Raw genomic sequence first — 26,579 nt, 5'->3', positions numbered from 1 at the left:
AGCTATATATATTTACAGCAAAACTCTGGGGAAATCATAAGAGCTTTGTATAAACTCTAACAGTCTGCTAAATAATTTTCTAATTTGCAAAATACTACTTAGCCTTACTTAAGTATTCTTAATATTGCCTTCTAGTTGGTAAGAAATAAACAAAAATGGCATAAATCCAGTGTTATTTAGTTAGTAATTATCCAACAATATGCAGTATAACCGTAGCAGTAGCTATCTTTAGCATTCATGTCAATAAAGCTTATTTGAATTTGAATTAGACAGTCACGTGACAAGAGTCGGTAAAAATAGCGAGTTTGCGCCAGTTTGGCGCTAGACGTCGTTGTGGAGAGACAACTTGTCGCTACTAAAATATCGTAAAAATGTAGTTAAAACAATGAGTCTCCATTGCTGTTTTGTCAAATATGTAAAGATATACGCTACGCTATTGCTAGCTAACAGCGTTAGCTGTGTGCGACGGAGGACGTGTTCACGAAATTACGTTGTGTCAAAGCTTGCTGAAACTGGTGAGTCATGACAGTGAACCAGTAAGTTAATTGTAGGTCATTAGCGGGCAATGCTAAAAGTGACTTAAGCTAAATTATCGTATGACTAATACTGTAGTATTTAGCTAGTTACCAGTGCAGTTAGCTAACTGTTGCGGAGTTGATACAGTTGTGGTCTTTTGCTGCTAGCGTGTGACATTTGTTCGTGTTTAGCCGTTAGCTGTAACGTTAGGTAACTAGCTGGTCAACAAATGGACGTTTTGTCAGACATGTCTTCACACTAGTGTGGTGATTCTGATTCACAAAGAAAAGAATAGCAGTTGGAAACCGTTTTATTTCTTGCCTTCTTTAGTGGACAACATCTATGTATATGATAACATCATCTGTAATGTAGTTAATGATGTCAAAGGTTATTGATTGATATATGTATATTTTCCAGAATTGATTTTATGCTTATATTCTTCACAGTCCTGTAAGATAATTTATGACTGAGAGGAGAATAGGGTTTGGCTTGGGGTAAATTATGGAAGACAGCTTTGTGAGTTTGATTGATGTTGATGGTGAGCCAAAGTTACCCGGTCAAGGGAGAATTTCTTTTGTTTCCCCTTCCTTAGTGGTAGGACAGTACACCCCAACAGCTGTGTGGTTAGTTGCCACTTACCTGCTGCCATCCTTTTGTTTTATACAAATCCACAAACTGGATTATTTTGCAAAATTGAGCGAGGGAGCCCATCATTCCATATAACAGGGACAACATGCTTAAAGGTGTCACTTACCTGGGTGATGTGTCCAAAAAGTACAATGCCCTTTAGTTATTACCAATACAAATAGAAGTCTTATGCTATTCTGTGAAAGTAAGACATGTCCAATGTGTTTAATTCAGTGTTCCTACCCTGACTGAAGCACTGTATTTTATCAGCTTTTGGGTCTCTGTGTGTGTGTATGTGTGTGTTTGTCAGAAAGATGGTGAGCACAGTGGAACATATAATATGTGTTATAGACACACTATGTTCATAACTGTCTATCTGTATTTGTGGCTGCGCACCTGTATCTTTAAACCATATCATGTATTATATCCATGGTATATATATATATGGTCATTAGACAGCTCAGTAGACAAAAGCTGTGTCCCAATTTGATACTACATTGTAGTTTTAAGCAGGTTTTTTTTGTGATTGTGTTTGTTTATGGACATTATTGTCCCACAGTACATTGAATAAAGGAACTTGAAGAGAAATGTAAGAATTGTCAGTGGTGATGACTATTGGGAAAAGCCTGGTATCATTTCCTATTGGGACAAAACAGTATTTGTTGTATACTAAATACAAAAATGATAACTTTTATAAAGTACCCATACTAAGAGTACACATTCTTTATATGTAATATGGAATAGGGACACAGTTTGTTAACTGAATAAGTGTGTCTGAAACAAGTGCTTAGACGTGGTGAGAGTATCAGGATCAGATGTGTATTTGTGTTTGAGTATACATAGATGTTATCAACAGGAAGTGTAAGCTTGACAAAACAATTAGCAGAATATCCTGCAGTGCTGCACCAGATACACATGTTTTGGTGATGGAGAGCCTCGACCACAGCGGATGTAAATGGCTGCTGTCTCCACAGCTATACAGTATCTTCCAACATTCATTCCCTCTTCTTCACTCTCTATCTCGCCCACTCACTCTCGCTCTCTTCCATGTAAGACTCTTTAATTACATGCCAATTCAACACAGTGGAGATGGAGCGACTCAGCCCTATTTCCCAGTACACACACTGCACACACTTAAAAATATATCATTAAGAAATAGGAGACGAGAGGAGTAGAGTTGGCATTGACAAAGGAAAATAAGTCGGGAATGGAAGGAAGAGGGAGAGAAAGGAGGGATAGGGAGCAAAGAGGAGAGGAGGAATTTCTTCTCTTTGGAGCTGAAATCAATGTGTGAGATAAGACTGTTTTAGGTTTCTATCAGATGATGCAGAGGATCATCTCCTCACAATGGGAAGGCTTCCCCCATTGCTGTGTCAGCAGGCTCTGATTACAGTGGCTTTTTGTTGTGTTTCAAACAATTTCATCATGCTCCCCCCCTCACACTTTTGCACTTGGTATGCAATGCAGCACTGGCAATTTGTACGTGTTTGGATTCCAGTTATGGAGTTGTTAAAGCTTTTTCGCCTGTGGCTTGCAAATTCTTATTAAGCCATACATTAAAGAGCACAGAATCACATTTAAATGGACTTCATGTTTCTCTTTTGTTTGCCAGTGTTGTGGTTGTTATTAATTTATTCTCAATGCCCTATGTATTACACATTAACAAATAAATCGTGTTTGTGATTGTAATGCAAAATGCTTGTTTCTTATTCAGAGATAGGGCCAGCATTTGTCAAGTAAACCAACAACAAGCCCAGAGAGAACGACAGAAAGAGAGAAAAACAACTACCAAAATGAAGACATTCCTTCTATTACCCTGAACCATTTATGAAACAAACAAACAAACAACCAAACAAGCAACCAAACCAAAAACAGCAATGACATTGCTGCAGTCTTGGTATTTTTTTTTACAAGCTGACACTGAAGAGAGAAAGGGAATTAGACAGCAGTGTGAGTGATTCCGTGATATGCTTGGTGGCCATTGGAAATCATTAGGTTAGGGGTGCTGGGACAAGGAGGCTATGGATAGGGCTGCACCATGACACCAGCGCTATAGTCAGCCACCTCAAAGGTCACGGCCCTGGACAGACTCCATCACTATCTGTCTTTCTCATACTGAAAAGCATGGCAGGATGCAGACTGATTGTCCTAAACAAAAGGACAAGCTTCACAAAATAGAACAGAGAAGAGTTATCAAATGCTCACTTTACATAAACGTGGGGGTGTGCAAGTATGTACACACGTGCAAAACAGGTTACAGCTCAATCAATGAATCAATGACTGACATGGCATTTTGACCCCTGTTTTTTATGCAGTCCTGCAAAGGTTATGTGGAGACATAGCCAAAGTGCAAGGGAGACTGAAATGGCAAAAAAGAAACGCAGGCAAATGACAAAAATGGTGAATGTCTAAATGGTTAAAAGCGATCTCATATGCAACAAGAAAAACAGATTGGAATATTGTCCGTGTAAAGACACTTAATATACCACCACCCACTGAATACATTTGGCTGTTGAAATGAGATCCAAAATGCAGTGGCTGCTAATAAACCATCTTCAGAGTGGCAGAAATATGATGCATGGTAACCCATATGAACCTCATTAATAGAACACAAGCAAATCTATTTATTCAGACAGTCAGGGGGAAAATGATTGCCTCAATACTCCATCTGGTTTCTCTCCATCTCCCGTCCTCCTGCTTTCTCTCTTCTCTCCTCTTTTCTTTTCTTCTTTATGTATTCAGTGATTTTGACAGATGTTGTGTATGTGCATGCTTAACATTGGTGCTTGGTGGGTGTTTGTGAGGAGGTGTGTGTGTGCACGCATGGCAGCGCACTTGAAGTCTTGCATTTAGGCATTCACCCTGGAGAGTTTTAACACCACATCCTGTCCTCCCTTCTTCTCTGTCAGTATCTCCCTCCTTCCTTCATCCCTACCCTGATCTCATCCCTTCTTCTCCCCTTTTCTACCCCCCAATACTCTCCTGCAGTCCCGTTTCTTTTGTCTCCGTTGCTGTCACAACCATTCAGGGTGGGGGACGCTGGCCAGGCTGCTAGGAGCTTTTGACAGGACATGGCACTAGAGATAGGGAGGCTGGACGGGCCTGGCAATTCATCCAAAGGATTCTCTGCTCGTCTCCTACTTTTTTGTTGTGTTCTGTTTTTTCTCCTCTCCCCTTGCCACCATAGAAAACTGTTCACATGTAGCCTGGTGTGTTGCATGGTTGCCTGTTTTCATTAGCTTGTCAGTTTATTCCAAGAATTTTTCACTAACCCATGAGACCCTCTGCACACAGTTCTGCCGTTTTCATTTTGTTAATTGCTCAATATCTGGACATAAGAACTCATTAAACTGAAACAGACCATTATCTTTATTTCCTAATTGTCCAATTGTTTTCTTGTTGGGCGTCTTGTAAATTTTTTTAAATGTTTTGTACTTTTTAAAATTTTGATGTTAAGGTATGTTTAATTCTAATGAAGTTTATATGTTATATGCCTCTATTACAGGTTGTGCATTCCTCACCTACTGCGCCCGAGAGTCAGCCATCAAAGCCCAGAACGCCCTCCATGAACAGAAAACACTGCCAGGGGTAAGTGTCTGTCTCTGTCTGTCTTTCTCTCTCCCCTCCTCTTCCCAGTCTGTCTCTTCTCTCTCTATGGTGGTCAGCCGTGCCATCTGCACCCGGCTGCACACCAGCCAGCATTCTCCATGTCTAGTCCCAGAGATAAAAAACACTTTGGAAAGCAATTCAATCAATAGCTCTGCCTTTTGAAGGCTTGGTTTCAACTTTTCCATGTGTATGTTCTCCGGGGGATATTGCCAGCATTGATCAGATCCACTCCGGCTCGCACTTTTGAAGCAATAGCATAGAATGACAGTTTTTGGGGGGTGCAAAGCTCTGCATTTCTACAAAGGTGCTATCATCAGAAAAAATGCAAAAAACATAGATTAATGTTATTGAAATAATTATTTTGATGAAAAGAAAATCCTTATATTACATGTTAATTTATGCTCATCATGTTGTTTGAGATTATATTTCTGTCATTGTTTTTGTGTTTATGCATTTGTGTGAGATGTTCTCACACAAATGTGATTTCCTGTATCTATGAGATCCTTATGCCTGTGAAAAGAATATCAGGAAGAGACAGAAGGATGGTGGGGTGGGTAGAAATGGCTCCCCACAGAGGCAGCATGGCTTAACATGTTCAGATCAAGCCTGCACCAGAGAGAAACATCAGTAAAGATCCGCTCACCACCCTCCTCCCCTCACCCCCAGCACCCCCTCTGGTAGAAGACAAAGAGCCTGAGAAACCCAGCCAAAAGGCACATGTTCAGTTAAACATGCAAATACAACTACCACAAACTTTGGACATTTTTCCAGTGGCTTTTTTGAAAAACAAGTTGTTTCATTTGTCCTGCAAATTAGCCAAGCACAAGGCTGGAGGCCGTTATTCTCCCCCTTTTTCCTCTGCACTTGAATAATAAGATGGAAGACAGAGAAGGGAAAAAAGTGCTTTCACATAATGCCAGAGGTTGTGTTCATGAGAGGTTATAACTGTGTTCGTCAATGTGTTAAAAAGATGGATTCTCAGATCTTTTTTTTTAAACTGTTTTTATCAGTGGTCTGGGTTTCCAGTAAGATTCTCTCTCACGCTTAACAGTCATTCATAATGTCTCCCCTTTGCTGGCCTCAGGGTAGGGTTGACATACCATTAGGATTAAATAGTTCTTGTTGCTGAATGTATAAATGAGGGGCATGAGGGCACAGACATATACAGACATACGTCTGATGCTCTTGCCTGTTCCCTCCCTCCTTTTCATTGTGTGTTCTGAGAGAAGAGCAGACCTCCAAACCATCTGTGCTCTGAACGGCTTAACAATCATCCGAATGGAGTGCTGTAAACAACATTACTATAAACAGCATCACTTAATGTTAACAGAAAAAAATAACAGTTAATTACCGTACAGCCATGACACATGGAGTATGCAGAGAATTAGCAAACACAGCCTTGCATGTTGCATTTGTTACACACGAGTTCTGAAATCTTTTCCTCTTGAGCGTGCACATGCACACACACATTCAGTAACTTTGAAAGTTGCACCATATCACTCATGAGAAATAAAACCCTTTTCTTGTACCTTTCAGTCCTGCTTTAGCCCTCCTGCAGACTTCCCCTTTACCCCACCCAGTTCTGTCCACCCCACTTCCTCTTGTCTCCCCTCTCTCCCATTGCTCCTCTTCTGCTGCTCTTCCTGAGACAGAGCGTGTCATAGAAATCTAACAGGCAGACATTGATGGGTGTCAGGCCTCACAGACGAGGCTGCACTGCTGTTCCCTGCAACTTCACTCACACACAAACGGCCAGTGGTCCAAGGAAACACAATGTATGCTATAACCGCTACCACACATTGCACAAACAGGTACAACACTAGCTACACACAATTACAGTAGCATCCCAGTGTCCCTAAACAGCCTATAAACCCTGTTCACATGCGGGTGAAGCGCTTAGAGACTTAGTCACAAAAATGCTTGGTTTAAAGAGAGAGAATATAACAAAGGAAAATGCCATACAGGACGTTTTCTAATAACTACCATGCTGCATTGCATTGTGTGTGTATCTGTATATGTGTGTAAAAGTGTGTGCTTGTGCATTTGACTGCCTCCCATTGCTTCTCCTGTCCTTCCCTCTTGAGCCTCCCTGCTCCTAAATCTTTTGCGATATGACCCCTGTTGCTTCACTGCTTGATGCTAAGTAGATATGCCAGTTGTTTGTTTGCAAAATCCTGCTTGATATGCAGTTTGCCAGGGGCTATGGTGTAATTAATGTAAACTAGGAATTCTCCAGAGATGAGTTATGAGTTATTAACGTCTGTGGTTTGTCATTAACCCCTGCATTGCTGCTCTCTTGTAGGGGGCTTTGACCGGTGTGGTTGCTCATCCATATCTGTTAATTTAAATGTTTGAATCTGTATTCATTTCAAACCACCGAAATCCTGCTGGACTTTACTTGTTGCAAATGAGTAAAACCATGTATGAAAATTGTATCACCTAACAAGCTATTCTGAATCTCATGCCGGGCCCTTTGCTGAACACCGAGCACAAACAAGCCCACCTGCATATAAACATGCCAGCATACACATGGACACCAGCATGCACACACTTGAATTTCATGAGATTGAGTGTTAAAAATTTTGGGAAAGTCGTCAGCCCCAGGGCCTGGGTTCACACCCTGTGTCTGCCGTAATGTCCTTGGGTAAAGCACTGAATTTCTTGCCTTTCTTGTCGAAAAGGGCAAGAGAAAATAATTTAAATACAAGTTATAACCCTTAAGATTTTAGAGTTCAGTTTGAAATTACACTTGTATCGACCGCAAGGGCAGCAAACACGCCTAGAGTGGCTGCTCTTGTCAGAGATATAAAAGAAGACCAGCAACTCGTGTCTGTTTACTGCGCCCCCAAATAAACTGAGAACATAAGCTGAGAGGATTCATGTTTTAATCTTTATTCTGAAGAACAGTCAGCAGTGTCATCCCATGTGGTACTACTGAAATCATGATTGAATGTTGTTGCTTTAGTCTTCCACAGTATATTCATGGATGGTCTTCTTTGAACCACTCTGCGTGCGTATGTACTTAAAATCCTCTGCACGAAAGGTGGACCGCTCAAATGAAAACTATTATATCCTCCTGAGACCAGCCTATTCATTTGTGTCCTCTATAGTGGGCATTTGGTTTTGGTCTATATCTTTTGACTCATTTGAGCTACCCAACTAAGTCCTGGTGTGCTCAGTAGAAGACATCCTGGCCTTTCCAATGATATCTCATGTTTTTGGGTGGGATGAGGGGAACTTTGTTTTCATGCTGAGACAATGTGAGACTGCAGCAAAACGCAAATGCCAGGAAAAGAGAAAAGATAAGTCAAATATTGTGAAGTTATTGTTTTTTTTTTAACTATGGTAATCATATATTTTCTTGTGTATGAACATGTCAGACATCATAAAATTGGAGTCAGAGTTTACTTAAACTTTTGGTTAGGAAAAATAATAGCAATGTTACGAATGTTTAATAATGTCAATTTGTTCAGTAGTTCAACAAAAGATACAGGCCAAATGTTCAGTTTCATTTAAAAAATGAATTGACATTTTTGTTTGCTTGTCAGCCTATTATGATTTTGTTGTGTTATGGTAAATGGTTCTGTTAGTCCACTACAGTGAACATGCTGTAAAATCTAAACTAAAAATATTTTTTACAAAATTCTAAATTGTGAGTTATTGTTTTAGCTCCAAAGAGGCAGGAAATCACAAAAAAAAATTAAATTGAAAGATAGGCAGTTACAGAATGCCAATGCATTTGATGCATATTGTTGAAAAAATGTTTGCTCTAAATTGCATCAAAAATGTGGTTTGTTAAAGGTAAGGAGTATAACTTTAAGGATTGTAATTTGTGAAGTTATAGTTCTCAAGATACTTTAAGTATCAAATGATTGCTCTACATACTGTGTGTATGCATACACTCTTGCTAGCATGGAGGTGCCAGCCACACACACAAACACACAACCCAGTGTCCTCTTATTATCAGAAAGAAGTGCTTGTGTTCTTGGATGTTATTATCCATGTCCCCTTGTTACACATTAGCTGCTGAAGGGAACAGTATGGCCTAATGGAGGTGTACTGGACTGGAATATAGATTCCTGTGGTGAAGTGTGATGGGAACCTTGGGGACACGAGTGCCTGACATAAGTTTGGCCACTGAATAAGAGAAGCTCTGACAGTTTACCAGGTGTGTGTTGCTTGGCTCTATTAGCTGTGTGTGTTTGCCCATGTGTGGTAAGCTGGCTTTGCATTACAGCCAGCCCTATGTAGATACGGAGGGCTGGCTGCAATACATACATAGATAGCAGTGTATAAAGGTGGGAAGAAAAACATGTGCACATGGCAGCTTGCCGTGATCACACACCGCCCACGACAGTGAGGCTTGAATATATTATTTGTGTGCTGTTTTGTGCTTGTTTTCTGCTGATGGAGATGTACTACTTTTTATATTACATAACCATATGAGTGCTTTTGTCTATGTGAATGTGCTTGCGTATGTTAACTTTAAAACCCAAGAATCAGTCGTCTCCTCTCACCAAATAAAACCAAAGCATCGCCTCATGGCCTGGACCCTGATGACCCTTTATGATATAATTTGTTCTTAAAAAACATGAAACAGAAACAGACTGCCAGTTAAGGCCCAGTGGCAGTTTCTACAGCAGTTGGAGTGTCACAGCTCTCTATGCAAGTCTGCAGGAGATTTACTCCACCCAGCTTCAGCATCATGACAAAATCCTGCATCCTTCACACTGTCCCCCTCCCTCACCCCCCCCCTCCAAGTCTGTCCTCTCACTGCCGCTCCTCAAATCCAGCGGATCCAAGACATAATCTCAGTCACTGCAGCAGGTCCATTTGCTGTAGCACAGAAAAACATGCCACCCTCCCCTCGTTGTCATGCTAGCATTGTGTACAACAGTGATTGTCTTGGAGAGGCAACAGTGGAAATGTGTTTGCTGCATGCATTTACTCCTAGTATTAGTACAGCTCGACCTGGGGGGAGTGTAAGAGGCTGGCAGTGATTCAGGAGGCAGGTTTATGGAAATAGCACCCGCATTAAAAACCCAATGAGAGCAGGGAGAAGATTATGCTCCGGCACACACATGTGGGCTCTTGCAATGTCAACACTCTAAGTAGATCCCCTCCCTCTCAATTGCCTCTGTCTCCCTCTGTCTCCATTTCTGTCTCTCCTGCTCCTGCTCGCTCTTGCATCGTGCCCTTTGCTGCACACATACCTGCACTGTTAGTCTGCTGTGTGAGTGCGCGTGGGTCCTTGTGTATTTGTACACATGTGCGTACATGAATTCACGCGTATTTGTATGTGTTATTGTTTGTGTGTGCCAGTGCTCAGCTTAGCCATAATAGGATGTATGGGAAGCAAGGAGCAGAGCACGGCTGTTTTGAGGAGAGTGGCCGACCTTGTGCTGTGGAAATGAGGCTGCTGCCGTGTGATGGAGCCGTTCCTCGAAATGCTGCAAACCGCCTAGCCTTCCGTGTGGCTTTGCACATGCACATGCACACACACACACACACAGACACAGACACAAATGGAAAAAGGACGACCATACTTTTGCGTGCCTGCTATCCACCTGTTTATCAACTACAGCAAAGCTGTGCCCGCCTAGCTGCCGCAAAGGCTGAATAATTCAATGCTACACTCTGTGAAGGTTGCCGGAGTATGAGTGTAGTGTATTGTATGACTGTGCGTGTACTGTATGTGCCTGTGTTGAGTGGGCAGGGGTGGGGGCGGGAGTGGAGCGGAGTGGTCAGTGTGAAGCCAATCGGTGCTGGCAGGATTGGAGGCCTTGTAGTCAGGGAGAGGGGACTCGTTAGAATTTAGCCTTTGGGTAACTGTGTGTGTGTGTGTGTGTGTGTGTGTGTGTGTGTGTGTGTGTGTGTGTGTGTGTGTGTGTGTGTGTGTGTGTGTGTGTGTGTGTCCGTGTGTTCTCAGGAGGAAGATCATAGTGGAGGGAAAGTTGAAACAGGCATGGTCAAGGTCTTCTTCAAAATATCTTTCTCTGCTTTATGAATTATACAGAGATGTGTGTTGCGAATTTAACGTCCGAGTTTAAGATAAAATACCGTTGCATCTTTACTGCCCAGCCTAGACGATGTTTTTCCTTGTTTTATGTCTGTAATTTGTGAATTTGCTGAATTATTATTTGGGTTTTACTCTTGTAAGACCTCTGTGCTTCTGTAATTAACAGACACATCTGTAAGATGTCTGTCAAAACATTTGAACACCATTTTGAGAATTTTCAACAGAAACCAGCTGATCTCAGCACTACAATAAGCTGGATGGCTGCAGCAGATCTCAGAGGCTGCAGCAGATCTCAGAGGCTACAGGGTCTGCCTCTGATCTCAGCCTTTATAACCTTTGTTGATAAATTGAGATCGGTTGAGAGAATAATAATTAGACACTGGTACTCTAATGGTTTCATGCCTGTGACCTGGCCCGTCTGAACTTCTGATCACACTGATGAATAGAAGGAACCGGTGGTGTTATAAAAAGTCAGGGGTTAGTGCATGTGTGAGTAGACCTCTGTTTTGTTACTGTGACGCATACTTATTATAGGTTGCACTGTGGTACACTGGCACATGGCAATATTACGACAGTGCAAGTTGCAATATGTAAGCACAACAAAACTTTTTGTGTGTGTATTTGTGTGTAAATGCTGTAATTGCATATTGGTGTGATGTACGCACAGTAAAGAGCTGCTGTACCAGAGTGCTCCTAAGGGAACTGAATCCCCACACCCGTGGAACATGCACTTAATGCTCACAGTCACACACACACACACGCACACACACACACACACACACGCACACACACACGCACACACACACGCACACACACACACACACACACACACACACACACACACACACACACACACACACACACACACACACACACACACACACACACACACACACACACACACATATAGATCTACACACCCCTGAAGCAGAGGGGCTGGAAATAGACTAAAACACACAGGGTAACTGTTGGAGCCATCACAATGTTGCTTATTTTCCACCCTCTGTCTCTCTCTCACACACACACACACACACACACACACACACACACACACACACACACACACACACACACATACACACACACACACACACACACACACACACACACACACACACACACACACACACACACACACACACACACACACACCTCTTCTTTGTTCGGCTCGTTTTTCTGTGTGGTAGATTAGCCACATATTTAGAGAAGCCTTCTTCTCCCCAGGGAATTGGCTTCCAAGGGTATTTGGAAAAAAGAACAGGATCTGCACTCTGCACCTGCCTTTTGAGAATAAACAACACCCACGGAAACACTCAAAATGTGTTTCATCATAAAATTTCATTTCATTTGTTACAGTATATATACTAATATGCGAGTGTCCCACTATGAAGAGTACTGCTGTAAAACTGTAACTGTCAAATTTCTGTTGCATTTAAAGAATTATTTGTGTGAAAATGATGCAAAGCAGTAATTGAGGTATATTGGAAGAGAAATGGAACAAAAAGAAATACATTTTTTATTTTAATGTATTTCACATTAGTTTATTACAGCTAAACATTACAGTATAAAATAACCATTGTCATCATATGTGAAGCAAATCACCTATCCAAATTGCAAGAACTAGCTTTGAGTCACAGACGACTGTACTTTGACCCCATCTGTGACATGAGGGTCGATGACATTACGATGCTGCTCCCCCTCCCACTGCTCAGGTTACATCTCGCTGACCTGCTCTTGGGGGGGAGACGTCGCTTGAAATACCAAAATAATCCACTGCACACCCTCCACATTAAACCACTTCACAGTGACAAGTGTGCTATTTTTTTTTAGAACAGTACAGGTTAGCAAAAAAGCTGAATTATTAATGTTTTTGATATTTTTAGTCTGTTTAACCTATTTCTGGTTGTGGCTGGAGACTGCTCGCCCGCCTGTCTGTGAGATTCAATCATGTGACAAGGCTGTGATCTGGGTTATAGAGCTGGGTTTTTTGTGTAATGGGTAAAACTGTGTGTGTGTTGGGGGCGGGGAGGATGTAGGTTTGTTTTTGACTTTTAATGCTGCTGCCTGTATACCAGACTATTGTGTGCTGGTCTGGCTCATTTCAATGCTGTGCAGTTCAGATTGGCACTGTGAAGCATCACCTGTACCAGTGGGGCTGAACCAGATGAGTCTGGTTTAATTCCAGGCCGGCGGGCAGCCGGATGGCTGTGCAGACCCATGCAAGAGGCGAGGCCCAGATACTGACTGACAATCCATCTGTGGGTCCCTGTACAGGCTTGTACAGGTGTGTCACTGCCCAAAGACACAAAGAGAGAGTGGGAGTGAGTGGAGGGATGCACACGTGGATGATAAACTATGGCCCTGAATAGAGGTGTGTGTATGTATTTGTTTGAGAGTGTGTCCTTGTGTGCATTTTGAAACAGAGAGGAGAAAAGAAAAACTGAATATCCAAATAGACGAAACAACATTTGACCACATTTAAGTACATTTCCTCAAGTACTGTACTTAAGTACAATTTTGAATTACTTCTTTTTGAGTATTTGCCTTTTATGTTAGTTTGTTCTTCTACTTTACTGCCTCTTAGAGGGAAATATTGTACTTTTTACTCCACTACATTTATTTGGTAATTTCAGTTACTGGTCACTTTACAGATTCAGACCATTATATTATATTATATTATATTATATTATATTATATTATATTATATTATATTATATTATATTATATTATATTATATTATATTGCAAAATATTATCAAGAAATACAATCTGATATATTATTATAGATTAAACTACTATCATATTCTGAAACAGGCCATTCTGAATAATGAATGCATCCTCTTTTGGTACTTAAGTATATTTTAATGGTAATACTTTTGTAGTTTCAGTTGAGTAAAATTTTGAATGTAGGACTTTTACTTGTCCTAAGCAGAGTATTTCTACACTATGGTATTCGTATTTTTACTGAAGTAAAAGATCTGAGTACTTGTTCCACCGCTGGGCACGGGCAAATGTAGCTGAGAACATGTCACTTTACTCAGTAATGAAGGACACACTTAAAACACATCACCCAATGTGGCTAATCGGAGTTGACATCTCACTGGCTGGACCTTGTGCCCGTGGGAGAGAGAGAGAGGGGGATGAGTAAAGCGTGTGTGAGAGATTAGAGGGGGATGAAGTGACAGAATAGTTGAAATATTGAGAAAAGAGGAGGGGAGGGAGGGGGAGGCACAGGGTCATGTTGACAGCTTGAAGTCATACCTTTACAGTTAAAACAGCCATTCCCTCTTCCGTGCATGTGTGTATGCATGCCTGTGCACTTTCCATAGACACACAGCATGTGCATCTGTGCTCGATTAAAATGGCACACTTGTGTGGTGGAACCAGGGGAAACTCATTTGTAAGGCAGATCGAGCCGCGCTTTGGTGTAGTGTCCATAGAGAGGGTAAGGGGGCTGCACAGCACGACAGCAAGCATTTGTCAGCAAAAATCAGGACTAATGAAATACAGTACACATGGCTGGAGGGCAAGGAGAGGAGTGTGACTGACAGGAGGCATGAGTGGAAACAGCCCGTGGCAGCCCTCCTTCATGGCTACCAATGCATGAGCCAGCCTAACCGATTTGTTTTAAGCCCCGGCCCTCTTCTCATCCCAGATAAGGGTAGCAGCGTGAGGCATGGGGACAGTGTGTGTGAGGTTCCCTGGGGGTAATGACACGGAATACAAGTGTATGGGGAGTGCTAGTGATGGGCCTGCTCATGTGGAAGTGGGTATTTGCATTGCAGAGGAGGGCTGTCAGTAGAGCTCGCTCAGGGAGCCAGTGTCAGGGTGATCGCTCGCGGTGAAGGCTTCTGTCGTCTGCCCTGCAGAATACCAGGACACTGGATAGAGCTGAGCTAGCACCAGCAAGATCAGGCACGTCGACACATTCAACATTTCTTCCCTGTAGGATTCTGCATGTATTTTTGTAGTAGTTCTTGTTTTTCATTTTTTGATCAAACTTGGATTTTACCTGACACTTCATTTAAGTGCTTACAGTATGTTTTGTCCGTCATGGCAGCCTTAAAGCATTTCATATAAAAAAAATAACAATAAGCTGGATGGTTGCAGAATAGCTGAGAGTATGAATTATCTAGTTATGTGCCAACAGCTATAGTCTGTGGCCTCTAAACTATTTCAGTCCCAGCTGCAATAAGAGGCAGCTTTTAATAATTCAGAGTAAAACAGTATACTGGATGTCTTCCAGGCAGCAAGCTCACATTTAGGTGAAACACTAAATTCCCCTCTACCCCACACTCACACCATGGCCCCAAAACCGTAGCAGGGCTGTATCCGATCCGATACCCGTGAAGGGCTTGTAGGGACACACACGTCACTTGGTTGTGGTGATGTTTGCAGAGTTTGTTGGCACTGTGCCGAGCTTTGCATTAATGTGTGTATCTGTGCTTTTGTGAGTGACTATGCGTGTGACAAAGTGGGTGTGCAGTGCACAGAGGCTGCATGACCCTTGTGGGGTTGACAAGAGTCACATACGTGTGGCACGTTTTTGAGGATGCCATTTAGAGTCACGCTGAGCTGTGGCACACAGACATAAGTGTTGCACGTTTTGGAGGATGCAATTTAAAGTCACGCTGCTCTGCAGGGTTAGCCAGTGTGCATCCTTTAATATGCTTTCTGCAGTTTCTTAGACAGGAGGTGGCTCTGTGAAGTCATCTTGGAGGTAAAAAAGTGAAAATGAAAAAGAGGGAGAAAAAGACGAAGATATGTAGATTAGAGAGCGAGAGAGGAGAAGGTGTACAGATGGGCCAAAAGAAGACAGGGAGACTGTGAAACAGAATGGGAAGTAAGAGGAAAGATATTTGAATCACTGAGTTGTGAAGACTAAGAAATGAGATAGAGGGAGTGAGATAGAGTATAATGGAGAGAGGGAAATTGAGAGTGGGAGGTACTGATGGAGGGCCTCACTACCTGACCTGGACTGGTAGTTTTAACCTGTGGTATATGAAACAGGAGGAAAAGCTGCACAGCTGTGGTCCGTCTTTTGTTGAATCCCATGATGAAGTCCAAAGGTGCCGCAGAGGCAATCATTAGGTTGACAGCATGGAGCTCACTCGCTGAATATCCATTGCCTTTCAGATTTTCACATTAGAATATATGGACTGGTAGAGAGAGAGAGAGAGAGAGAGAGAGAGAGAGAGAGAGAGAGAGAGAGAGAGAGAGAGAGAGAGAGAGAGAGAGAGAGAGAGAGAGAGAGAGAGAGAGAGAGAGAGAGAGAGAGAGAGAGAGAGAGAGAGAGAGAGAAAAGTAGGCAGGAGAATCAAAATGAACAGAAGACTCAAGAACCAAAGCAATTATGAAGCTTCGATCCCTGCACATCCCCTGGATAATCCGTGTTTTTCATGTGGAATCTGAGTCCATTGTTTGCTCTGTTTTGTCAATATATTAATATACAGTATGATATTGACGGGGCCCCATAAAACCTCTCCCAGCAATTCTCTTGAGGAACACTGACCCAAAGCAGTGCAACTCATTCCTGTGCCTCTGCTATTTTTTCTTTTTGTATTAAATTTATTTACTCACCAAATAGCTGCGGTAACTTGCATAGCTGTCTTGTAATACTATATATCATAGTGTATCAGGTATATACTTTATGCCATTATATTGCTGGTATGTTTAATTATACCGCTTCTAGCATGCATTAACAGCATAAACTATATAAGATATGTGTTATGTAATGCATGCTACCTTTTTGCAGATATGTGTATGTGTCTGTGCACATTTTCCAATGATGCCCATTGGCAGTGAATCCATTTTATCTTTTCCGGATTATGGCCAGTTTGCAGGTATAATGATCAGTGGCCTTCTGCAAAAATGTAACAGCATCCAAGTTTTTGCACATACAGCACAGCGCTGACAAGAAGAATCTTCTAAATACCCTCACAGTCCTGTTCATCTAGCTTTAGATTTGATGGAATTAGTGTTTCCTAATACAGTTTATGTAAATTTAAGATTTAAATAAAATGTTTGCCAGCTGCCTGTCATATCAGCACTGCAACAAAAGCTTCGCCTATACTATATTTCCCCTGAATTATTTTAAGTGGTTTTGAGTGACAATTTTCTTTTCAAATCCATATACAGAGGGAGCTGTATAAATATGCCATATTTTATTGACGGGAGTGTGTAGCTCATCCATTGGCAAAAGCCGTTTATGAGATGACTGCATTAGTTAAGCAGTTTTTTTTTTGTTACAGTTCTGTCAGTGTATCTCAATCAGCTGCACTGGCTACTGACCAGAAGAGCCTGTGAGAAAATGTTGATTGATTTGGATTTAGACAAAAAAAAAAAAAAAGTACAATTTTAAACTTGTTTCCGTTTTTTCTGCCTTCGCAGTGCAGCACAGATGGGTCGTACCTTAGTCCACAGCAGATTGATATCCACCCACTGATAATTATGAATCATGAGAAACGGGAACGCTTTTTATGCCATTTCTTTTCTGTGCATGAAGAAAATACAGAACTGGTAAAAAGGAAATTATGTTTGAAAAATTAAAAATGCTATTTCATTTTCTGATTTAGGTTGTTTTAATAGGAGCGTGCAGGGCTTGCTCAGATTACCTAAGAATGCAATACAGCTGCTGTTGCTTTATGGCATTCAGTATATAAAGTTTCTTTCTAAATCTGGCTGTATATTTTAATGATTATACATAGAAGATAGCGCACGAATATGAGTGCATGGAATATGCTCACTGACAGATAAACATAAGGATGCACATGTGTCTGTGAGTGCTTCTGTGAGGTAGGATAAAGCTGTTTCTCATCATCATCATCACAGAGCATCAGTAATGGGGCTCAGGCAAATGATTACTATGGTGGCGCGGGACGCCATACTGCTTAAATGAGCGTACATGCACAGAAACACACATGCATAATACAACTGAAGCAATGATGTGCACAGGCACAATCCATTAGGTGCTGGGGCAGAGGACGAGACAGCACATTTATTTACAGAGTTTATTTTACCTGTTTTTCTTGATTCATTATTTATGAATCTATCAATCTGTATGACACGCGGCATATAGTTTGTCCGACTGCTTTCCTGCCCATTTTCCCATCTGCCAGCTTCTGTGTTTTTGTCTGCCTATCTGGTCTGATGAGCCCTCTTCTTTGTCCATCAGAATGTGTCTACTATATGCAAAGTCTCTCCCCGTTTTTCCTCACTTTCTCTTTTTTCTGCCTCTCATCGTACATCTTTGTCATCAGACTAGTTTCTTTTATTCTTTGATCTTTTATTCAGTCTCTAAAACATTTTAAATTATGATGATGACTTGCAAATTTATCTCAGATTAATTTGATGGGTTCTGCTTGTACCCACTCGCCTCATGGGTGTGCTTTTACTGCAGTGTTATTAATATATTCCTGAAAGACTACACTCCAGTACCCCTCTTTCAAGATTAGGAAAGGGCAGAGCATGTTGTCCAACCCACTTCTTCATCATCTCTTCCATCTCTCCTGTTCAAACTACTTCTTTCTCCCCAATTTCTACTTCCTAGTCTTCCTTCATCTTACCAGTTGACAGTCTTAAAAATATTTTGGAGCTGAAGCTTTTGACCACTAATGGCTCTGTAATGCAAAAGTTTGACAGCCAGTCTCTGTGCTGTTTGTATCAGAAACATGATACATACATATCTCTGTGGCTGTGGAGGGTGATAAGTGTTGGTAATGTCTTGTTAGTGTGCCAAAAAAAAGAGAAAATGAAGAAAACAGTGACTGTTTCAGAATTTTTCACAATGTAGAAAATGCATTCAGTGTGTTTGTTAGGCCTTACAACTACACAGTATACCGGTGAAAAATGCTGTACATAAACAAAACTGTTATTAAAGCTCTATAGGGAACTGTTAACTTACTTTACAGAGGATGAATAGGAAGTCATCAGTAGGGCAGTGAATGTCTGTCATGTCCTCTGACACATCTAAAAGCACTTAGGCTGTGTCTGCTGAATGACCGGGATCTGATAATGTCAGATTTATTATAGTGTCCGTTCATAGTGAGAGCCCTGTGGGTATAGGCTGGCCAGCTGTAGTTGCACTGCCTATTTCAGGTTGTGGAAAAGATGTGAAAACAAAATCCTTTTCTTTTTCTTTCTCTCTTTCTCTCACACTTTCTCTCTTGCAGTTTTTTACTCTGCCATCACCGTTATCTTTTGCAGCCCAGCCCCCCTTATTGAAGATGCGTGATAGTGGTCTGGCTATAGCTTACAGAAATGGGACATACAGTAATAAAAGCAGAAGAGATGGCAAGTTATCTAAGGATCAGTATGGAGCGCAGCTAAAAGAAAATAAGAAATTGCAAATATCAAGAAACGTAGGCCCACCTCAGCCCTACCCTATCAAAACACAGGAACACTGAGCTGTAAATCCAGGCTTATTTTTTATTTATTTATTTTTGCTGCTAACCAAATAGGCAGAAAGAGCTGTTCCCCCTTGCAGTAAATGAGAACAATGACATATTGCCAGGGTTCCGTGTGAATGGAGCTATGACGCCAAAGTGTGTGTTTGATAGCTTGATGTGGGTCGGTCGGTCAGATGCAGTGATATCTTGCCACGTCAGATATGGCTCTATGGTGTAGTGTGTGCTGAGAGATGAGCAAGAGGGGCTTTGAAATTAGTGAATAAGATAGCTGTGACACAGCTAGAGCCAAAAAGCACCTGCAAAAGCAAAGGGAGTTCTGCTGAACAACACACCTAGAAACATGTTTTTAAATTTTTTTTTCAGAGTGGCAGCACACAGAGCTTGTAAGACAAATCCTTTCTAATAGGAAGCCTCTAGGGCTGCAGAGGAGCGTGGTCGATACAGAGAGACACAGAGGGCTTTGAAGATGGCCTATCTCTCTGCCTCCATCCAAATGAAAAGGCAAGCAAGGGGCCCACTGGGACAGAGCTGGGCTAAGTTTCTATAAACATTATCTACATAACACCTAAGATGTCCCTGTGTTTGATGTGACAGCGTCCAGATTAACTCACATTAGGGAGAACAACAAAGCTCTGGGTGCTGCATCCTCTCTTATTGCCTGTAAGACAGGAAGAGATGGACTCAAAAACAAGGACATTCAAAAACACCAATTCAAACATCTAAATAGAAATACATTTATAGTTTTCATGCTTTGCACATGTTTTCAAAGGATTTTGTAGTCAGAGATGTGAAGTCCCAGAATATGTTTTTTTTTTGTTTTGTTTTTTACTTTTTATAAATCATTACTTCTTGCATAAAACAGGATCTTATATTGTGGATGCAGTCTTGGTAACAAAGGCCCTCACTGAATACACAATAATCATCACCAAAGGCATAAACTGTTCCTGAGATTTGAAACAGCACAAACATTTGAGTATCCCCCCTCTGGTGATTTCAAATTGTGCATTTTTCTGCAGTAGGCAGACATTATTCTCCAGTCACCATTTGCAGCTATCACACTGTTGTGAAACAAATTATGTGCTACCTCTGTGTTTGACATTCTAAGTGTCAGTGTTTGGTTTGACTAATGGATTTCCTCTGACAGAGAGGTGGATGGGATTTCTTAGTGTCACCATGTGAATTGCAAACACAATGAAGAAAATGGATGTCCTCATGCTTTTTAAGTGAGTGTTATTATGTCGCTAGCATCCTCAGTGATGGCTGGATGGAGATTAATAGGAGGTTTCGTGCGTGTCTGCACGTTGTGGTGATGTCCTGGTCCGACATGTCGGGGATGAAGATCATTCAGATGATCTTCAAAAAATGCTCTGACTGAGAATCAGCAATGGCATACAGATTACGTCTTGTTCTTGAATTGAAGTGATTACGTTCTTTGTTATATTGATAACAGACTTTATTTGAATGAAACATATGTTTTGCATGTGTTTTGGTTTGGGTTTTTTCTAGCATTACTTGGTGTGAGATGTACAGCGGTAAATCACAGAAGGGCAGAGGCTAAATAGCATCATTTATTGACATTCAGTGGAATTGTATCATAGCGATAAGATCATCTTTGGTTGTTCAAATTAATATGTTTATGTTTCAACCATATCACCCAGCTGTGGTTGTGACTAGCACCATGTGTCATTTGAGGGGTTCAGTATTAATTTGACATTGACTTAGCTGAAGTTACACTCGGTAAAGGTTGGACCTGACTGACACTCCAGAATTAAAGTAATAAATTCCTTCTAATGTGTACTTGTACTTTGCATCAGTGTGTGGCTGTGAACACAAATACTGTAGAAATTGAATAACTATTGTGACTGATTAGTTTGCTGAGCATTTTCTTGATCGATCAATTAATAGTTATGTCTGTAAAATGTGAGAAAATCATGAAAGTACCCATTATGATAAGGCAGAATTATGTGTCCTGTGTGTCTGAGCCTGGAGAGTTGAACCTTAAGGCGCTTTGGCCCTCTGATTGCAAGCCGTTAGGTCAGAGTGAATTGTTGATCACAGTGGTTGGGTTATTTAGGATTGCTATGGGTTACAGGATGAAGGCAGTTTTGCTCTCCTGTTGAGAAACTGTGGAAATGGCTTCTCCCCTTGAGCCAAAATGGGCTCTAATGCATTGCATCTTTCCTTTGATGTTGACTATAAATATGAATGGACTGGGGGCTGTGTTTATTATTGTATAGAAATCTTTTTTTGGACATGTTTGGGAATGTTTATGGAGAGAAACACTGATAGCAAGGGACTGCTGTGTACCAAGAGATTTAAGTACATTGCCTTCAATGTACCCAATATCTCTTTGTGCTCTATTTTAACATAACTATTAGAAAATTAATGAAATCATTCATGGCACATTCCTCATTGTTCCCCTTAAAATATTATGAGATAAATGTATCCCACTAAACTAGTCTACATGTTATAGCCAGGTGAATATTGTTCAGAGTAAGGAAAAATAATAAGAGATATGGCTGTCTTAATATTGCAGAGCTGTGTGGAAGTAAAGCATTGCATCTTGAGCTTTCACCAGCCCACACTCTCCCACGTCAAGCCCATATATTTAGCAGGGGGAAAAGCTTTTTTTCTTCTCCATGCGCTATGGTGCGAGAGGTGCACGGGGGTTCTGAAATGTTTGTCTTTGTTCTCCTGGCAGAGTTTTCTGTGTGTGGGCGTTCACAGTTTCTAGGAGCACCTCGGGAATGCATTTCAACAGATGGAGGTTTTAACTGGAGTGTTGGCTTCCAAAATCAGGGCTATATGCTTTTGTAGCCTGCTATTTTAATTTGTTTGTTTGCTTGTTTGTTTGTTTGCTTAGGTGTTGTTTTCCGGCAAGATAATCACATGTTGTTCAGGCGAAAGTGTAGTTGCAATTATGTTGTCATGTATCCATAGGTTTAAGCTGCTAATCAAACATCTGTGACATGTGACACAAATATTTTAGTCTGTGCTGCTTTTTTTTATGTCACAACCAATTAGGGATAGTATTTTTAATTGCTTAAACTATGACATAAACAGTGAATCCTGGTTACCACAATGTGATGCCACATTGAAAGATTACTGTAAGAAAAAAGTAGTGTTCGCTGTTGGCTGTGGCGCTGTCCATGGTGCTGAATAGGCTTGTGGCACAGGCACCACTTCCTCTAGATTTAAACTTATTGTGAATGTGTCCAGTTCTCTACTGCATGAACTTAATTATTTTATCTTCATGTGGCCTTTAGTGGTAGTAGTAGTGGTAGAGAGAGAGAATGCATAGTAGCAGTGGAGTGGACAATTTAACACGCGCGACCTGAATGAAATTTGCCGTAGACTGTTTGCTGTAAAATATGCACATTAAAGAAAATATTTTTTGCAAGACAAAACAATTCTTACCACCTTAGGGCAAAACAGCAGCGTGTTATGACACCCATCTAGTAGACTGCTTTCCGTCTTTTGTCTAAAACACATTTCTTATTCGATTTGACAGCCTCAGAAAAGAGTAATTGCTTTTCTGACCTGTAATTTTAGCTCAGCTCTTGTATAAACCAAAATGCATACCTTTGATTTATGTCTTTTGTCATGCTGCCGAACTCCTTTGAATTACCTGAACCCATGTAGGCCTGGCTGTAACGGTATTTTTCAGCTCTCCCTGACAAGTTGACAAGTTAAACATTTTTGGTGTACGCTGTTTTTTTTTTGTTTTTTTTGCTAGGCAAAGGCCTGTGTGAATTCTTGCCTTCTGTTTATTATCCATCTTCTGTCTTTTCTCTCACTAACTCTTTCTCACCCTTTCTCTCTCACTCTGTGTCTTCCTCTCCCCCTACTTCTTTTCTACATATTTCTATCTCTGTCTCTCAAAGCCATTTTTCTCCTTGCTCAGCGGTGGTGGCACTCCTTTCGGGACCATGGGTGCTAGAGCGCCGCAGGCTTCCCTGGAGCCAGACCGTAGCCTACAAACACTCTGTCTAAGACCAGACAGCACTCCTTTATGTTAGTCCTGCTTAAATAAAGAACAGTGATCCAATATCTGGATTCTGTTTCAATGGGCAACAGACAAAGCATCTGTTCTCCAATATAGGCTAAGGTAGCAGTCTTCAGGATACCAGCTTGTATAAATGTATTCTTTAACCAGTGGATGTAAAGTCAAATTCCTCTAACCGACATGCCCCTTCTAATGCAGTGTCTAATTTAATCTCCAATGTTCAGCACAAAGTGTGTCCTGTATAAGATGCGTAGCCCCGACAGTTTAGAAACCAAACAAATAGGTCACTGTTATAGTAATGTGCTATAAATAGTTGTGTGTGTGTGTGTGTGTGTGTGTGTGTGTGTGTGTGTGTGTGTGTGTGTGTGTGTGTGTGTGTGTGTGTGTGTGTGTGTGTGCATGCATGCAGGCTAGTGTGTTGCTCTGTGTGTGTGTGTGTGTGTGTGTGTGCGTGCATGCATGCATGCATGCATGTGTGCGCGTGTCAGGGATGTTCTGTCTAATTTTAGGCTCTCGGGAGAAGAGAGCAGTAGGGAGATCAGGAGAGTGAAGGAGGAGTGAGCCCCAGCTCCACAAGCTAATGCTTTAGTGTTTTTAATAACTTGCTTGGGAGGTATCTCCCACTGTAATATATCTCCTCAGCAGCAGATAGCCCTTCCATACATTACCAGGATGCGAGAGCATTATAAACAGCTGAATACAGCGTTGGCTTTCCAATAAACCGTTATTATTAAAACGTCTATGTCTAATAAATAAGAAAGGATTTAATCTGCCCCGCCTTCCTGTTTAGACCTTATTCCAAGTTGGAATGAAGGCATAGAGTCAGCAGGCGTAAAGTAATTCCTGACAAGAATGAATACAAATAGAAAGGGTAATTTATTAATGCACTTTTCCTAACCTATTCTCCATCAGACTTGTGTGCTCTCTGTGCATATTTTTAAGAGTGGCTCATTAAAATCTAGATCTGCATAAAGAGAGCAGATAGAAAAAAATAGATCAAAATGCATTCACTGGATTATGGATATGAAATAACCGTTTTGGTGTCCAATTAAGCTTATGTTTTATAATTAGCCAAAAGAGTTCCATGCCCTCTTTTCAAACCAGCCTTTTTCTCTTCTCTTTCGCCCCCTGAACCCTTTCTTTACTCAGTCCACCACATTGCATGAGAAATTAAATCACTGTGCGCCCACTCATTCACATGGAAAGCCCCTTATTCTAGTACATTTTGTTTTAATGCAGAGAGACAGCTCTGTCCTTTATAGTCATGCCCTGTTCCTGACAAATAGACCCCGAGCTGTGCATAGCCAGTTGCTACGTGCACAAGCTTTGTGGTCAAAAGAATGTCACTACCTTTAGTTAGTTCAGATTCTTTACATTTTTTTGTACTCTGGCACCACTAAAAATTGACTCTGAATGGATATGGATTCTGACTGAGAGGGGAATGCATAATGCTGACACTGGTGATATACAGTACTGTATGATGATGCAATGCACAGTAACACAAAATCTTAGGGTTCAATTGATTTTATTGCTTATCTTATTAATATTCTGCATTGTCAGCAACACATACTGCTTTACTTGAGCGTTTTGATACTTGCTAAGCATTACTCTAAGCTTTATCAGCTTATATAGTGTCAGTGCTCATTCATGGATCCGTGCAGCACAGTCACATTTCAGCAGTGGATCCTGCTCATGTAAAGTATTGCTGCGCTCTTGCTGTAGAAAGCCATCCCTCTCATGACCCAGCAGAGACAAACAGCACACGCAGTGGTCATTTTTTACTCTCCTTTGATATACCTGCTCAGTTTCCTTGAGAAGAAAGAGCAGATTGTTTGTTTTGCTGAGGCCTCTTTCATTTTGCACTGGAGAAAGAAACCATTAATATTGTCTTGCCATACATCTTATACACTGATAATGCAGGCATTGCTTGAAGATGAAAAGAAATAGTGCAGCACTGTCACCTTGGCAGATAACACATGAAGCTCTCACTGGGTGCCTGCTTTGAATAGCCTTGATGCTACAGGGGTAGCAGAGGCAAGGAAAAAGAGGGAAAATGATGATGGATAAATTGTGGTAAGAGGGAGGGTGGTGTAGTAAAAGAAGACTTATGTCTGATTACAGGACAGTGTATGAAGGAAAAATAAATTATGGAAAAGAAAAAGTATAGCAAAAAGAAAACAAAACTGCATGAGACAGAAAGCTGGGAAGTCTTTTTCTTACGTCCCATAAAAATGATACAGAGACTGTGTGCTTCTCTCCTACAGTGAGTTAGTAAAGAAGTCAGTGTGGAAAGATTGTTTTTTGCTGCAGTCAAGACATCTTAAATCTGGAATGCTGGTTAAAAGCAGCACACTGTCTATAAACACGGATATTAAAAGTAAATGCACATTTGTCCTTTTAGACCAAAACTAGAGTCACAATGAAATAAGAATTTCACAAGATGCATGAATGCCTTCTGTGAATGACCTGAATTTGAAATTTAAAAATTGTGATCCAAATATTTGCAGCTCTCCAGTATTGGATTACATCAGTTTGCATGAGCAACAGACTTCAAAAGGAGGTTCAGCTCATAAGGACAGAGCACCCCAATCCTTCCCATTCATATACAGATCTCTCTATTCCTCCTATTTAAACAAATATCATATTGGATTATAATATTCTTTGTTTATATATCTCTGCATCTATCTCAGTGGCAGAATTTTAGGCTGTGTTTTGCATCAGCGCTTCCTCTCTTTTCTCATTCATACTTTATTAATTTGTAATGTTCCAATGCAAAATTGATATCAGTAAATAATACATTGACAGAAAACAGTTCAGAAATGAATTCAGATTGCTCATTTCGTTTATAAACTTTGTAGTGTTTACCATGTGCCTCGGAAACTTAAAAATGCAAAAGACAAAACTAAAATGTTACCATGTATTATTCTTTAATATTATAATACAGTTTTGCCTGACCTTAATTTGCCCATCATCATCATCATCATCATCATCATCATCATCATCATCATCATCATCATCATCATCATCATCATCATCATATATTTTTACTTTGTTTCTGTGAATAAAAATCCTAATGAAGTCGAGTGAAGTTCTGTCTCATTTAGACAGTCTGTGATATTGAAGCATAAAAGCTTTTTATTATTCAAATTTTAATGATCTGATGCACAAAACATAAAAAAGAGTTGAAAAATCATGCTGCATTAAAGACTGTGTTGCCATATAAAAATTCTGTTTGATATGTTCCATACTGTGCGTATGCTAATAAAAGAGGCTTCCATTTCGAAATACATTGTACCTCCCCCAGTACCGTCTGGCTTAATACAGGCAAAAGGAATACAGTGACAGAAATGCCAATTGTGTGGATGGCCGTGTGAACTATTGCATTATGAAACTCA

The 26,579-nt window shown here is 40.9% G+C and overlaps 1 protein-coding gene across 17 annotated transcripts in view; it reads left to right on the top strand.

The window, feature by feature from the left end:
- The window catches only part of celf5a (cugbp, Elav-like family member 5a), a 185,627-nt gene that overhangs the window by 11,744 nt on the left and 147,304 nt on the right, over nt 1–26,579 (top strand). For all 17 annotated transcript variants that reach the window (XM_070960270.1, XM_070960265.1, XM_070960264.1 and 14 more), the window contains exon 2: nt 4,649–4,731. In XM_070960270.1, the coding sequence (XP_070816371.1) occupies nt 4,649–4,731 (83 nt within the window). The remainder of the gene's footprint in view (nt 1–4,648; nt 4,732–26,579) is intronic.

The sequence above is a fragment of the Chaetodon trifascialis genome, chromosome 4 (assembly GCF_039877785.1).
Source record: "Chaetodon trifascialis isolate fChaTrf1 chromosome 4, fChaTrf1.hap1, whole genome shotgun sequence".
NCBI classification, from domain to species: Eukaryota; Metazoa; Chordata; class Actinopteri; order Chaetodontiformes; family Chaetodontidae; genus Chaetodon; species Chaetodon trifascialis.
This window is presented reverse-complemented; position numbering and strand designations above follow the sequence as displayed.